Source organism: Cynoglossus semilaevis, chromosome 4, assembly GCF_000523025.1.
Source record: "Cynoglossus semilaevis isolate Cse_v1.0 chromosome 4, Cse_v1.0, whole genome shotgun sequence".
In the NCBI taxonomy this organism is placed as follows: Eukaryota; Metazoa; Chordata; class Actinopteri; order Pleuronectiformes; family Cynoglossidae; genus Cynoglossus; species Cynoglossus semilaevis.
In genome coordinates, this window is record NC_024310.1 from 7,862,549 (window position 1) to 7,879,320 (window position 16,772).

At 38.5% G+C, this 16,772-nt stretch overlaps 2 protein-coding genes across 5 annotated transcripts in view; one reads left to right on the top strand and one right to left on the bottom strand.

Moving 5' to 3' along the window:
• The window catches only part of map4k1 (mitogen-activated protein kinase kinase kinase kinase 1), a 15,252-nt gene extending 5,523 nt beyond the window's left edge, over positions 1-9,729 (bottom strand). For 2 of the 3 annotated variants that reach the window (XM_008308881.3, XM_008308878.3), the window contains exons 1-14: positions 9,378-9,727; positions 3,316-3,373; positions 3,089-3,179; positions 2,947-3,011; positions 2,801-2,856; positions 2,658-2,705; positions 2,245-2,287; positions 2,029-2,101; positions 1,686-1,817; positions 1,435-1,497; positions 940-1,021; positions 689-805; positions 471-552; positions 199-251 (exon numbers count right to left, since the gene is read on the bottom strand). In XM_008308881.3, the coding sequence (XP_008307103.1) occupies positions 199-251; positions 471-552; positions 689-805; positions 940-1,021; positions 1,435-1,497; positions 1,686-1,817; positions 2,029-2,101; positions 2,245-2,287; positions 2,658-2,705; positions 2,801-2,856; positions 2,947-3,011; positions 3,089-3,179; positions 3,316-3,373; positions 9,378-9,485 (1,071 nt within the window). In that variant the 5' untranslated portion in view covers positions 9,486-9,727. Of the gene's footprint in view, positions 1-198; positions 252-470; positions 553-688; positions 806-939; positions 1,022-1,434; positions 1,498-1,685; positions 1,818-2,028; positions 2,102-2,244; positions 2,288-2,657; positions 2,706-2,800; positions 2,857-2,946; positions 3,012-3,088; positions 3,180-3,315; positions 3,374-9,377 lie in introns of all 3 variants that reach the window. The other variant, XM_025055133.1, reaches the window with a different exon arrangement.
• Positions 9,730-12,778: 3,049 nt separating this feature from the next.
• eif3k (eukaryotic translation initiation factor 3, subunit K) lies at positions 12,779-16,714 on the top strand. 2 transcript variants are annotated; one of them, XM_008308882.2, is made up of 8 exons: positions 12,779-12,961; positions 13,632-13,730; positions 14,045-14,165; positions 14,702-14,776; positions 15,476-15,542; positions 16,098-16,175; positions 16,371-16,496; positions 16,573-16,714. In XM_008308882.2, the coding sequence occupies exons 1-8, from the start codon at positions 12,900-12,902 to the stop codon at positions 16,602-16,604; spliced, it is 660 nt and encodes a 219-aa protein (XP_008307104.1). In that variant the 5' UTR covers positions 12,779-12,899; the 3' UTR covers positions 16,605-16,714. The 2 variants fall into 2 exon arrangements, with proteins under 2 accessions (XP_008307104.1, XP_016887445.1); XM_017031956.2 differs by having other exon boundaries at positions 12,780-12,961; positions 14,699-14,776.
• The last annotated feature ends 58 nt before the right edge of the window (positions 16,715-16,772 follow it).

The following is a 16,772-nucleotide window of genomic DNA, read 5'->3' on the forward strand; positions in this document are numbered from 1 at the left end:
TGATAAAGTTGAGTTTAATTTTGCAAGAACTGACACAAAGGATTGAAAGTTTGTTCAGGATGAAAGCTTAAAAAGATAGTTGTAGACAGCATATATGTAGAAAAAAGAAGGAGGAAATGTCTATCAAGTACTGACAGTTTAAAACAAAAAGTGTTTTCAATTATTTAATAATGAAGTTTAAAAGGCTGTGTTTCTTACCAGAAGACTGAATGCTTCATTTCTTACTCCCCTTTGAGTGTAGATCTGTTCCACTGAGCAACCACAAGTAAAAACAGTCTCACACACACACACTGACATTTTCATGTTTTCACATTTGAGCCATTGTCCACATTACGCAAGAATTTCCATCCGAGCAAAAGGAAATTTATCGTTATGTCATCATGATAATCTATGTTCAATAGCATTTAAAACGGTAAAATTTTATATATGTATATATATATGAAAATCATTTAAAGTGAGTTAGTACTTACAGCTTATGTCAGAGCTGGTCCTCTCTGCTTTATTGTGTTTGTTAATGGACTGAATCCTTCTTAAAGACCCAGGTACTGCCACCTTATATCAGCAAAAAAAAAACCACACCAGTTAACCTGAACTCCAGGGTGAACAGTGTAGTCAACCTGGAAGATTTTGCTCACTGCTACTTCTTAATATTTAGCTCTAAAAGAAAAGAGTAGATAATCAATCTGACCTCTGTTTCCTCCTCATCTGTGGCCACGCAGCTCCTCAGTTTCTCAGGGTGGCGAAACTTCTCCAGTAGTTCCAGAGTCAGATCCCTGTTCAGACACTGCTGGGTCAAAAACACATTCTGCAGAAACAGTGAATTGGAGATAGTTTAGAACGCGTTGTTATAAATGACTCTGTTCAGATATTTACTGATCACAAAAATAATCAAATGTAATCTATCTAATTTGATTAAAGGTCATTTTTAATTGTACTAACTGTGAGTGTCTTGGAGGCACTCGGTCTCTTCTTTGGGTTCCTCACCAACATGGCCTTGACAAAGTTATAGAATGTGGACGACCTGCAGATGAGATCAAATGACTTTGTAAAATGATTGTTAGAAATATTTTTATTTAACACACATAATAGAACATTAAATACATTACAATTTGCTTATAATACTGATAAAATGGCATTCTATGTTTATTTATTCTTGATAAGAATGTATCTCCTTGTTTTTAATTAATTTATAGAATATTTTAGAACATAGGAAATACCTAATATAAGCCTATAAAATTATACACTTAAACAGATTTTTATTAATTTGAAAATAATATGAAATTCTGTAAGTAAAATAATGTAATTGAAAACATTCAAAAGCCATATGTTGCAGAAACTGCAAAAAGTACGTTTTGAAAAGTAAAATAAAACTAGTTAAAATAAAATATGCAATTTGTTATTAAAATAAACCACACCAAGTCATGCTTGAGTTACCATTTATTTTTGTCCTTGAGTTTAGGGGGCTGGTAGCTGCTCTTGGACATCAGAAACAAGACACTGTTGGGAAGGACAGCAGTTAGCTTCAGTTAGCTTCAGTTAGCTTCAGTTAGCTTCAGTTAACAGGTTTTCCACACATTTATTGATGAGAATAAATGTTACACTTGTGCAGTACTGTTTCCATGTCTGCTGGAACATGTTTGTATCAATGAAGGCAACTACACACGCGTGATTTAGAGTGCCTTTACCGCAGTGGGTGGACGTCAAACAGTGGAGGTTGTAGCTCTGCCAGCTCGATAGCTGTGATTCCCACGGACCAAACGTCACACAATTCATTGTAGCCGCCCTTTATCTCCACTGCTGCTACCTCTGGTGCCATCCTGAAAACCAGGGAGAAAAATAACTAGGTGACGTCAAAGTTGGTTTTTGGTTGTGTGTTTAAAACAGCCAGAGAGATGTGGCAATCAGGGAGGAAAGAAGCTGGGTTTGTTTCAGTTGTTATCAGTGTGGTATGCAGATGTTTGGCTTCAACTGTATTTTGAGATGTATTACTAGGGTTTAATGTTAGTTAATAATAGGGTTTGTTCTTACCAATATGGCGTTCCAATGAAGGACATTCGCCGAGCTAGAGTTGCAGTGATCTGTGCAGAGATCCCAAACTCAGCTGTGGAGAGAAGAAAATGAGACAAAGTCTGCTGCAAATGTGTTGTACCAAATGGACAAGTCTTTCTTTGCAAAAAAGGTTTTGAATTGAATTCTTTCTGTAGCTCATATTTTATATAAAACAGTTTTTTCACACACACTTACCCAGCTTGACCTCGCCCTGATCATTGAGGAGGATGTTGGCACCCTGGAGGAAAAAACCCAAACAGACGGACACTTGTCAAGCTGACATATTAACTATTGTACAAAGATTCTCCAGCACCCACTCTCTGAACTTTATCAAAATCTACACAGTAGTAATTGAATAAATTAAGACCAGTTTATTTAATACAGTTATTTGAAGCTCCAGATGCTCAGTATGTTCAGTCTGACCGTGACTCTCTAGTTTTTGATTTAACATTAAATTTAATTTATGTAAGATTAGGTAAACTAAAATGTCAGATTAGATTCGATCTCTAAGTCATTACACACATTTAAAACAACTTTTGGAGCTATGTAAATACATACGTTTAAAGAGAAATGTAAACTTTTATGGTGAAATTAAAGACAAGACTTACTTTGATATCTCTGTGAATTTTCTTCTGAGCGTGCAAATACTCCAAGCCCTGGTCATGAATAAAGAAAACAATAATACATGAGGTATTATTGAGCCTATTAAAGTTAAGGACCTGGATTCATATAAACATATAAAGTCATTTACCTGTAACATTTCTCTGCAGATGTAGGCTATCTGTGGCTCAGACAAAGCACCTGTCACTGTGAAAATGATTTATTTTTATCTTAATGTGTCATTAATGGGATCTGTGGACTGGAATGCAAACACACCGACACTCCTGACTTTCTCACCTTGATAGATGTCCTGCAGGGAGCCTCCTCCACAGAACTCCATACAAATCCACAGTTTATGAGCTCTGCAAACAGGTGAGCAGACACTTGAGTGGACTGTTGGACCTTGACCTGAGAGTGTAGTGTGGGACAGACGATTTACCGTATGTAACTGCCATAATAAGCTACTATGTTGGGATGTTTGCAGCTCTTTACAATGACGATCTCCTGTTGGATGATGGAGAAATCATCCTCTGTGAACGTAATGGGAAAACATGGTTATTTTAAGGGTTGGTTGAACGTGTGGTTCAACATTTTCTAGATAGCTGTTATATACCAAGTAAATAAAACAAGTCATCACGACTTTGTGTCTCTGACTAAAGTTTTCACCTGGCTCCATTTTGATGACCTTGATAGCAGCCAGCTCCCCATTTTGCTTGTTGCGTGCCTAAAAAAACACAGACATGTAAAGAGGTTATAGTATTAAGTACATAATGTTGTTAAGTTTTACAGTTGTGCATCTGAACAACCTCATTTGTTGTAACTCAGTTAAGTGGAGGGCAACAGTGAGCTCTGTACACCGCTCCCACACACAGACATACACACACACACAGACATACACACACAGACACACGTTGACCTTTGAGTGTCGCGCATCACTTCTGTTTCTTCGTTCACAATATTTATATATATATATATACACCAGACACAGTTCTCTATAAAAAGGTCTTAACTGACAGGACAACTACATAGACACTCAGTAGAAAGCACCGTCTCTGAGGCTGCCAGATAATTCACTGGTATTACTCATAAATGAGCTGCCTGTGTTGGCTATGCCAACGGTTAGCTCTATTTACATGATGTGTGTTTGTAATGTAAATAGATCCGGTCATCAAATGGTAACGCAAATCAATATACACTAGCTTCTTTTAAAACAAAAAAGATGGTTATGATATGGTGTTAGGACTCACCGATTAAAACATTTTTCTGTCCTGGATTTCATTTTTATTTTGTTAAATTATTTGCGGTAACAAAGTATGTACATATTTATAATTACAAAATGATGTAGAGACATGCTTGGGACAGATGGCTGTAAAATCCTGTCTATTGTTTTTGTAACTGTTGATCTCACGTTAGACTTGACCTAACATTCACTTGAAGTCTGACTAATTCAGACCACGTCATTACCCCAAGCTTTAAATGCGAACGATGTTCTGATGAGCCAAAACTTGAGTATGATTATGATGAGCTCTGGTTATGATGACTGCAGACGAGCAGTCTGTTCTGGAACTCAACATAAACAAGTTTACCCATGATCAAAGTAAAAGACGAGGGAAATGTGTTAAAGGTAAAAACAATGTAGTTGGAAACTCCATTCAGTAATAGAGTTCCTTTAGTCTTTGTGTGTCAGAAAGAGATGAGAGACACAAAGATATAGAGAGAGAGAGACATTGAAGAGGTCACTGAGGGGGAGTCATACCAAGTAAACAATAAACAACCAAACAGTCTCAGACAACAGGGTCGTCATTGCGCAGGCTGCCTCGCTTATTCATAACATTTCCATCATCAAGTGCGTGTTGAGGTATATGATGATGAGTAAACAAAGGCGGAGGTGATGATGAAGGTGATGGACCCAACTTTCCTATAAATGACCTCTGTAATTTGACATAATGTCTAACGTAAAAATATACTTCAAATAGAAGTACTTTTAATTTTAGCTCCACCAACACAATATAACTGGATTTTCTCCAGTTTATTTAAATGTAGCGATTGAACTACCAAACAAATCCTCAACATTGAAATAAATCCTGACTCCAAAGTATTTCCTTGGTACTCCTTAAAGAAACGCTAAAAAAATACACTTTTTAAATTTTGGTATAGTGTGTGTTTTTATGACCATTTCTGTTTCCTGCTTCTGTCTTTTTCAAGCTGCTGACCTTTAATTCTACCTGTGCTGAAGAGAATGTGTGTTCTATCATTTACATGTAACAAAGTGTTCAAGAATAAAATAGAATCTTTACTGTCAACATATGTACTCACTATGGCCAAATTCTTTCAGTGTAAATATGAAAAGTATTAAAATTAGCCAATGTAAACAGTAAGTAACACATATATGAGGAATAATGTTATAATTATATTTCATGTAACATACTAAATGTTACATTTCGTATATTGCAACACTGAATATTAAGAGGTGTCAATTTGCAGCAACAACAAAACACAAACAACCACAAACATTTCCCCTGGTGGTTATTCACTAGGATTTAAAGGTGTTTTTCATCTTTATGTTAAAAACAAGTTTAATAATTTCTAAGCAAATGATGAACTAATAAATGTACATTAATATTTTTAAAGTTAACCATTAATGTTAGGACATTAGGCAGAATGCTAAAAGCTTCTCATTTGTCTTAAGTTTGGTTTTATTTAAAAAAAAAAAAGTTTGACCTGTGAATACAGGCATTTGTTTGTTAATGTGCTCCAACAAAGAAACCTTAAGATACATCTGACCTGCTGTAAAGCTTCAGTGGTTCCTGTTAAACAAACTCAGTGCTATTTTTAGTGTAAATACTACTCGTGACATACATTTCTCTTTCTTTTACTTTTTTCATTACTACTTTGACATTGCGGGTCCTGTGTTAGGTCAGAGGGGACCACACAGTTATTAGGTCTGCATACTATTTTCCACAATCTGCTGGAATTGAAAATTATCATGTTGTTATTTCAATCTCTTGGAATGATCATTTACATTCACATCAAGAATATATTAGCAATTTATATACTGAATACAATGTAGTTGTTTCTGTTTTAGAAAATTCTTACTCAAATTAATATTAATCATAATTCTTGTATTGCACTCACAATTAATATTAATCATAATTCTTGTATTACACACACACATACACACACGGAGTTATTTTTGCTATGTGCCCTTCCCTGATCTCACTTCTTCATTCTGTGTGTGATGTTAAACACATGCCAGGTGCAGCAGTCGTAGCTTTTGTGAAGCTACATGACTGAAACTAGAGTTGCACTAGCAACCTCAAATGCACCTTAGCAGCACATGCCGCATCAGATAACCGGGTTTACTGGAGCTGAAGAGCTCGACATGGTCAGAGCAGCATCGCATTCAAGTGTGAGTTGTTCCTAAACAGCCAACTTCAAAGAGCTGTCCCAGAAACAGCTACTGCTTCGTAAATGAAATTTAAAAATCAAAAAGATATGATTTGAAGTACAGATAAGTTTACATTGCAATCATAGAGATATGAAACACAAACAGGATGTGACCTACTAATAAGTCACCAGTAAACTTGAACGTTACTCAAGACGCCTCCAATGGTTTTGTCAGTAGTGACAGTTTTGTTGCTTAGCAGACAGATGAACAATAGGTCAGACTGACCTTTCATTGTGTATCTGAATTAATCTGACATTAGAATCAGAAACATTTTTATTGCCCGGTAGCTTTCCGTAGAGAATATACAACATTTTTAAAGTGCAGTGGCGTGTGTGTGCAGGTAGTGTGAAGTGGGGGGATCAGTTAGAGCCTTTTATCTGTCTTTGTGGTGAGAGGTTTTGGTCCAGGAGGACCGCAGTCTCCTGCCGGAGGGGAGCACCTCAAGGAGTTTGGGCCTGGGGTGAGGGGGTCACTTGTGATCTTTTTTGCTCGCTTTAGGGTTCTGGAGGTGAACTGGTCCTGTAGCACGGGTAGGTTGCAGCCAATTACCTTCTCAGCAGAGCAGATGATACAATGCAGTCTGCTCAGATCCTTTGCAGGGGCAGCAGCGTCCCAGATGGAGATGGAGGAGGTGAGGATAGACTCAATGACGGAGGTGTAGAAGTTTACCATCATTGACTTTGGCAGATTGAACTGTTTCAGCTGCTTCAGGAAGTACATCCTCTGTTGGGCTCTTATCATGAGGGAGCTGATGCTCAGACATTTACTGAATCAATGTTTGATGAAGGTTTCTGATTGGAAAAATGTATTTAATGGATGTATGTAATGGGATATATATATATATATATATAATATTATAAATATATATATATATTTAAATTTAGGTAAGTAATATAGTCCTCACTCGTTTGTGAGCCTAAACCAGTCTTTGTTGTGAGTTTACTTTGGGCTCCAGTTGGCAGTTAACTTCAAAAACTACAACATACAGTGACAGCTTCAAATCCTCCAACTCATGGTCTCAGGATGTTCAGGATGAAGTAAAGTTTTCCTACATTTTGATCTTATCTCATAGGGATTTTGAAACCACAGTTTTCTGTGCAGATGCAGCCGTTGTTTATATGAAGCCGTCCACCGCCTGGTGCTGAGGAACAGGTAGAACAAGGCCTTTTTACCAACACTATGCTTGAGTTCATTGCACAAAGTATACCGCAGTGGAAGAATGGTGAATATTTGAAGACTCAGCTTTGTTCAGAAATGCTGCTGGATTACATGCCATCAGGTTGAACAGGCCAAAAAACCCCGAAAACATCCTGCACAACTCCTGTAGAATACACATCTGAATGCAGATAACCGGTATTCACAATCTACAGCAGTACATTTTTAAGTACTGTTATCTAAAGAAAATGATGATGATCTGTATCCTTTACTGTAGACAAAGAGCTTCAGTCTTCTGTCATCTCAACTAATGTGGTTCTTGTACACAGACTCAAACCCACAGTGAATGAAGTCACCTTTTCAGACACCATGACTACTAATCTAAATGCTTAAGATAGACTGTAGGTGGGTGACTCCAAATGTTGTAGGACAGATGTAACAAAAGGTGTTTATTTTAGACTCCAGACATTGAGCTGTTTCAACTTAAAAAAACAAACAATTTTAACATCAAAATGAAGAGAAACGGCTTATTTTTAATTTCTTTCTTTTTTTTTTAACTGCAGGATAACACACAAGGTTCTATGGGACTGTACTGTACGTTCCTCTGATACGAGCATAACTTGATATTCGGCGTCATCTACAGTAACTACAGAGGGATGACGGTGACTGTAGCTGCTTGTTCAATACAATGTACACACAGTCACATGGGTTGTTTTTATCATATGTGAACATACTGTAAAGCTCCTTTACTTTACTTAACATCATATGTGAACATACTGTAAAGCTCCATGAACAAAGTTTCTGAGAAAGCGACTACATCAGAAAACCATAAAAACCAGAAGGTCAGAATGCTGAATTACACCATCAGAACTGGTTTTGTCTGGTTCTGCACTAGAACACTTCTCAGCAGTGCTTTCTTTTCTTTAACATCTAGCAAGATGACAGTGTGTATTACTGTACACTTTAGTTTAGTCAACGGCTTCAAACTATTAGTCATGACTGACTGACTGGGGAAAACTGCTGGTCTGGCCGTTTGACAACAGCTTGTCTAAGTAAAATAAATACATGTGACCTTCCTCATTGTAATTCTAGGTACAGAAAAAGTAAATCAAGTTAGTGTTACCCATTAAACTTACCTAAAAGTATAACTAAATAAGGTATCACCACAGCCTCCGTAGCTCACTGTCAGATATTTAATAAACTCATCTGTCATAGACCAAGCTGCATTTTTTCCTAAGTGGAACCTGCTCTTATTTAAACTGTTCACACCACTGCTGTACAGAGCCTGGACATCTGGACCCTGAGTCTGTGTCCAACATGTCTCTGCAGCGTGTAAGAGACACCACACAGTTTCCCCTGGTCTCATTCTGACATTATCTACGTCAAGAGAGATTTTAGTGAGAAGGTGCAACGACGCATTCAACCAAGGAGCAGGTTTTGCTTTGGAAATTCCAGAAGGTCTGTCTCTGCTGCAAGGTCGTGGCTGACATCATCATGTGACGCCTGGGTCTGCTGATGTAACTGCCAGGTTATAACGAAGCAAAGCTAGATTTTAGATGTGCAAACCAAACATGTTTTCTTTTCTTTTCCTGCTTTGGTGTTAAACAAAGGAAGTAATGTGCAGAGTGTGAAGAGTCTCACGTCACATCTGTTCATTGTTAAGATAAGTGTGTGTGTGGAAGCTGCTGTGTTCTTAACCTGATCACAGTCAGAGGATTTGGTGAATCACACCTTTACCAAGTTTTGTTTTGTTCTCGCATATATCATCAGAGAATCATTGCACAGATCTTAAAATGTGAGCTTTTTTGAAGAGTACTTTCACTTGCTGTAAAAACCACTTCCTCCAACAGAGCTGAGACCTTCCCTCACTGCAATGAACCATTAAAAATCCCATGAACCAATATTTAAATTCAAACTTGCCAATTTGCATTTTACACACACATACGCACACACTTCAAAAACAAGAAACAAAATGTAAAATGGAAGAGAGGTGACTCACATTTTCATTATTTCTTAATTTTTCAGATTTGTCAAAAATAAACATTACCAACAACATTATATTTGCCATATTTTTAGTTGCTCACATTTCAACTAAGATAGAGTTGAGGGACTTTTTTTTTCTGACCTTGTAAACTTCTCCATATGTTCCTCCTCCGACCCTGAGCAGAATCTCAAAATCGTCCTGTGGATTCCTGGTGGAGATATCAAGAGCTGCCCTGTGCTGGGGGTCCATTTCTAACCTACCAACACCGCTAATATCCCTTCTTCAGCATCTCTGTCCTCAATTCTCCTTTCTCTCTCTCTCTCTTTTCTGCCACCTTTTTCTCTCTCACACACTCACTAACACACACTTTCACACAACACTGACTACTGAGTACACACTGCTTCTTTGTCTTTCAAGCCTGTTGAATGCTGTTCAGCTCATGTCATACACTCGTTCTTTCTCTCTCTCCCTCTCTCTCTCGAACACTCCTTCCTGTTTCAGTTTGTACGACAGCTAAAGGTCCTCCCTCCTTAAACCTCTCTCACCTTCCTCCCCCTCTCTCAGATGCTTACTTTTCCTGTCAACTCATTTGCATAGTACAGTTTTCATATGGTTGGTGCAGCGAAATGGCTCAATGGACGAGCACAATCAACTTAAGGTGCAGAATGTCCAAATGGGGAGGATGACAGCTGCAACATGGAGCATCTATGTTGACAAACACAAAACAGTGCTTCAAACAACATAAACTAGCTGCGCTGTGGCGTGGTTCATCTGTCTCTTCTCTCAGAGGAATGTTTTGGTGGTCCTTTAAAAGCTATGATGTGGACTGAAAATAGAAATAAATGTTGAGTAAATTATCGGAGAAAAGAAGAAACAGACTCACTCTTGAACTATTATTATTATATTAAGTTTTAACTAAAATATCACTCATCCTTGGAAGGTGCAGAATCATGCACTAGTCCTGCTGCTGTAGGCCTAGACTGCAGGGGAAACTCCTTTGGTGTTTCTAAGTTCACTATTGCTCCCTCTTTCTCTCTCTCTCTCTCTCTCTCTCTCTCTCTCTCTCTCTCTCTCTTGGTTGAAAAACAATCATCAACTGAAACCGTTGCTGTGTAGGAGGCTTTAATCAGGGTGAAAGACATGATGAGGCCGAAAAAGATTGAAAAAAAAACCCCTTAACATCACAACTTGTCAAATAGAGATTTCAGTTTAGTACTGGTAGAAAACTAGTAACCAGGCCCGTCAATGGGGGAGACAAACCAATTTGGTGTCCCAGGCCCAGATTACAGGGTGGGCCCAAGAATGCAGCTAAGATTATGTCCTGGACCCAGGTAAGATGGAGCATTTCTTTGGAATGGAATGCAATGATATTACAGCCTAAAATTAAATGTAGTAACCATGTAGTACTGTAATAGTATTTTGGCCAAACGCAGGGTCAGCACAATAGAATTAATAAAAAATATTGTTGTAATGCTCAAGGAAAACCTCTGCTCTCAGAGACATAGTCAACTGGTCAAGATCATCAAAAAGACTAAAAGCCACATTACAACCACTAGGGGCAACTCTGAGTGGCATGAAAGAAAAAATTCCAGGCAAATCCAGCTTCACAGAAAATGACAGGACTGAATGGCCCAGTGTTTTCATAGAATGACTTTTAAAAACAGGAAGTGCAGCCTGGCCTTTTCCTGATTTCCTAAATTTATAAATCTGCTTTTCTAAATTTATGGGTGATGTGTGTGTGTGTCAGTGAGTCCAGTAAGAGCATGATTAAAGGTCACTCCTGCGTCAGTCCATTTCCAAAATGTAAACTGTTGTGTAACACATGAGTTCCTGAATATTTGCTGCAGTGCTGTGCCAGCAACTCGGCGCTCTTACTGCACATCAGTCAGCAGTCCACACTGCCTCTGACGGCTCTCATTCTCCTCTCTCCTGGGTCCTGACTCCTACTAATTTAAAGAGAGGCATCATCACTGTGACTGGGCTCACCTGCATCAGGTCTGCACCCACAACACTAGTGCCTTGCTCGTCAGCCTGCAGCTGGGCACTGACCACCGTCTAGCCTCTACAAATTGGCCCTGGTCAAATTACACATCTGACAGCATTTAGAAAAAATTTAGAAAATTGTAGTTTTATACACATTTTGTGATGAATTCATAGCTCCAGTGAAACACGTACATGACACTGCATACATGAATGACACTGCACTTTATTTGATTTGTACTGCTGATCTACACAGAAGGTTATAGAATAGATGAGGCCTGTGTTTTAAAGTAAATCAGTTTCCGTCCACCTATAGTATCAGGCGTGTAAATGACATGTTTTTGTCTTATGTATTTCTGCAAATGGAAATCGGCTTAGGTTTAAACATGGTAAAATGCGTAGGTTCGGTGTGGTTAAACGTTGTCGTTAACCTGCATGAAGTAGTCTGAGAGTGGGTCACTGCGGTCAAACTCATTTGGGACTAACTTCTCATCGTACTTTGCAACCACATGGTTCTTGCATATAAAGAATACGAACAAATATATGCTGAAAAGAAAGGCCATATCTCTCACTGGCATCACCGTTTGACATTTACCCACCCATCTGTCTCGACTCTGAAGACGTTGCAGCTATCACACCTTTCCTGCCTACACTGACATTAGACAACGCCCACATGTGAAAGACACAAAACAGAGGCCGATCGAGCTCACATAACGGCTTTGCCCAGAGCAGGCCTCATCAGAACATCTATACTTTATTTAGTGTCGGATTCAGAAAAGGAACAAAGTTTTGTTTCTTTGTTCACTGGCGGACGGAAATGCTTCTATTACTGCCATCTGTTGGCCTCATGTGGTAATAACAGGGTGTATAGTGAAAACGTTGTGTCTCTTTTCTTACGTTTCTGAATTTGCGTGTTTTGAATTAGATGTTAAGTTTAGATCATTGTCAAATGAATAAACGCACATTAAATCAAAGTGCGAGATTATGCCTAGAAATGATAAGACCATATATCTATGAATCTGTATGTAAAAGTCGCATAACAATAAATACCTAAATGGTGTATTATTTAAGAGCAAATAAGTTTTATTGTTTTCATTAGCTTTGATGGTGCAATTTAAACAGCACTGATACGTTTTCAGGATGTGATAAAACAGAAAATCTATTAGCGTTTTCTGTATCAGCTGCAACAAATTTGCATTCAAGCTTTATAAACGTGAAATGTCTCTTTTTCTCAATTAATGATTTTCACCGCGAATTATATTCTCAAACTTTTAAATAAAATATCTCTTGCATGACTTAATTTTGGATGTTGAAGCAAAACTGTCGCTCGTCAAACCATTTTGGTTACGTCAGGAACATGACAAATCAACCCATTTTCCGGTCAAACTCTCAAAGCTGACTTTAAATTATTAGATATTGCTGGGTAACGTAATGGAGCAAAAACATAATAGAACCAAATAGGATCAGAACCTAATTAAATAAAAATATATGTCGGTAAAGGCAAACGATTGATTAATCTACTGGCGGTACGTCGCTGCATCGCGTCCGTGCAATTTCCGTTCACGCTTGTGCGCCGTTCTTTTCGTTCCGACGCATCTTTCTTGCCGCCCGGTACTCCAAAGGCCCACGTGTGGAATAAGTTCTTATTTCGCATTTAAAGTTCACCACAAACATTCAGACCAGATGTCGTCGTCTTTTGAGCAGATGAGGGCGAACGTGGGGAAACTCCTGCGGGGTATCGACAGGTAAGTTGGTCTTACATGGATAGATGGAAACTCAGCAGGGAAGCTAACGTTAGCTTAGCATGTTTGCTATTAGGGAGATAAAAAAGGACTATTATGTCAATCCAACAACTTTACAAATCACACATTATAGCGGTACCAATATTGATTATATTTTATATTCCTGTTTGCCGTTGAATTTTTGCGACTGAAGTTGCTACAACACCACTTTACACGTTATATAGCAAGTATAGAGTTCACTGCCCCTTTATTTACGTGTGTAATGACGGAGACGTTAATATCAGTTTTACATTTATATCGTCTCTGCATTATTATATGGCACTGTAATCAAGGTCATGCTAGGGGTCTTATGAGGTGAATAACGACTGACTCAAGAGTAATTGACAGTGTTAAAGAATCGAACAATTAAACCACTGTAGCTAAGCTATCCAATGATGCTATCAACAGCCTTCCAGATGGATAAACCATTTAAGTAATTGTTTTATGTTTCAGTCTTGTTTCTCCATTAGTTGATAAAGGCAAAAGCTGTTGATATTCTTCCAAATGTTAAAACCCTTTTACAAGGACATAATACATTTGTCAAGAACAGTGCAGTACAGAATATACTGTGTGCTCATATGTGGTTTTATTATTATAAATGTATCATCCACCGGTGAACTTGTGTCTCTGTCAGGTACAACCCAGAAAACCTTGCAACGCTGGAGCGCTACGTAGAGACACAAGCGAGAGAAAACGCCTATGACCTGGAGGCAAACCTGGCTGTGTTGAAGCTGTGAGTCACTCTGTTACTGGGTTGGCAGATCATATTCAAACCTAGGCATAATGTTGCATGTGCCCACAGGAGAGTCTTTACCTGTGAGGGAAAACCAAGTACTGGATGAATTTCTTTTCCTGACATCCTCTATCAGACAGGACTTTTCCACCAGTTTATATACCGTGGATATTGGATCATATTTAAGCTGTTACACTCCTCTGAAACACAACATTTAGCAAATGTTTTTGTTGTTTTTAAACTTTTGTTACAAAGAACCAGAACAGTTGGAAGGTTCTGTTTCAAAGAATCACCCTGTGTCTCTTTCTCTGCAGGTACCAGTTTAACCCTGCCTACTTTCAGACCCTTGTGACCTCACAGATTCTGCTGAAGGCCCTGACCAACCTGCCACACACTGACTTCACTCTCTGCAAGTGCATGATTGACCAGACACACGTATCCCTTTGGTATTTTCAGTGTGAAAATCACTTGACTTTAATGTATTCACTACTGCACTGTAACAGCTAGAAGGTTTTTTTGGCAACTGATTAATCAATTGAGTATTCTCTCAATTAGTTGATTAAGAAACATTCCGACATTTTTTATCTATACACAGTTCAAAAATAATCCAGTACTCCCAAATACCATTGTTTTATTGCTTTCTCATTAAATGGAGCAAAAATACAAGTTGACATTGACAGTTTGACAATTAATTCATAATGTATTAGTCTTTGCTGTCCCAGTAGAGCTTTTTTGTTTGTAGATGTAAACAGACACAGTTGGTGAAGTTTCTGTTCTGTCTCAGTTTGTTTTCTGCCAGTCAAATAAGTCACTGTCAGATTTCTGGTGAAAGATTTGATATCATTGGTTTATGTTTTTAAATACTATATTATGGGTACTGCATGTACATAGTAATTGGTTTGCGGTGGGTGGGTGGGTGGTCAGATGTGTAGGTGTGTTTGGGGTCCATTTCCTTGACTACTGTGTCGCAGCAAGAGGAACGTCCGATCAGACAGATCCTGTACCTGGGGAACCTGTTGGAGACATGTCACTTCCAGAGTTTCTGGGTAATAATGTTTTCACACACACACACACACACACACGCACGTAAACTGTAGTTAGCACTAGTGTTCTTCTCAACCAAGGTTTTGCTTTGGGAATTCCAGAAGGTCTGTCTCTGCTGCAAGGTCATGGCTGACATCATCATGTGACGCCTGGGTCTGCTGATGTAACTGCCAGGTTATAACGAAGCAAACCTAGAGTTTTTTTTTTTTTTTCATTATTAACTGACACTGCAGTACTGCTTTAGTATACACATTACATAGTAGACCTGTCAAAAGTGTTACTGAGACAGTGAACTTAGTAATCTGTGGGTCTCTCACAAACTGGCACGTGTTACAACCAGTAGTTTGTTTGTTTTTTTTACTCCAAAATCTTACACAGTCCTGACTGTATTGGTTAGGGAGTGGGCAGAGCCTCCAGAGACAAATATGTGAACCAACACCCTCGAAGTCAAGTCCTGATCGTCCCCTTTAGCTCAACAACAGTCCATTTCTGTACAAATAAAAGCTGAGATTGGGCTGGAGTGAGGTTCAACCTCATCGATGACTAATCACTAATTGAATTAACTTCGTCTTTCTGGTCAAAGCCGACCAGCCTTTTTTATTTCCATCCTGGAAACTCAAAAACCGTTTCTTCTTCCAAACTTGTGCAACACAGCGTTGACTCAGCGCCGTTAACTCTTTGTGTCTTTGTTGTGCCAACAGACGAGTCTGGAGGAGAACCGAGAGCTCATCGATGGCATCACTGGGTTTGAGGACTCTGTGAGGAAGTGTGAGTGTCAACCTTTGACTCACTGTATATTCAGGGATGATTTTCAGGGAAATACAGTGAACAGGTGCACACTGAAAGGAAACTGTAAAAAAAAAAAAAAAGTACCACTGCTAGACTTTATGTTCAAATTATCATTTAAACGAAACAGTTCAGCTTATAAAAGTGCATTTTCTGGCTTCACCACTGCTAGACTTTATGTTCAAATTATAATTCAAATGAAACAGTTCAGCTTTTAAAAGTGTATTTTCTGGTTTCTTGTATTCTCTCTTCCTGTCAGTAAAGGTTAAATGTATTTTAGTTCATAGATGAGATGCCAGGTTATCTATGCTGAAGCTGAACTGATCCTTAGGTGGCAATGTAAATGTTATTGAAAATCAGGAAAACAGAACTCTTTTCTGAAGATTAAAAATTGCCAAAGGGGCAGGAACATTTTTGAGAATTCATAAAGATTTGGTTTCTGCATCTGAAAATTCAGAAAGTTATTTTCAGGCAAATGAGCAAAGGTGTCGTATCATGGTGTGTTTGTTCACTTTTTGTGATTTGTGTTTTTTGTAGTTATTTGCCACGTTGTAGGAATCACCTACCAGACCATTGAGCACCGGTTACTGGGTGAGATGCTGGGAGACCCTCTGGGTAAGACCTTTGACCTGACCTGCTACAAACACATCATGTCCAGTCATCGTCTTATTTAAAGCAGTTCTCACCTCTGTCTGTCTGACCAGACTTAAAACAGCTGGACATCTTAACAAAGACATTATACCTAGGACAATCATGGACATACAGACATGGAATATTTGTTTGTATTTAAAAGTGTCTCTGTGTGTCCAGACACTCAGGTGAAGGTGTGGATGAACAAGTACGGCTGGACGGAGAACGAGGACGGACAGATCTTCATCTTCAGCCAGGAGGAGAGCGTCAAGCCCAAGAACATCGTGGAAAAGATCGACTTTGAGAGTCAGTGTTTGATTGAAACACATTTAATGTATTTTCAACTTTGGTGAAAACATCATCGATTGTTTCCTCTCCACAGGTGTGTCCAGCATCATGGCTACATCTCAGTGATGAAACTCACAGAAGACCTTCACCTCACACCAACTCACAGCAAATCTGACCGTGGCATGAACTTTCATATTCAAAACTTTCTCAATAAAACGTATTTAACTTGTACAAGCTTTATGCGTTTGCCTTTTCTTTTTCTTTTTTTAAATTCTTGATGCAGCTACAGGATTC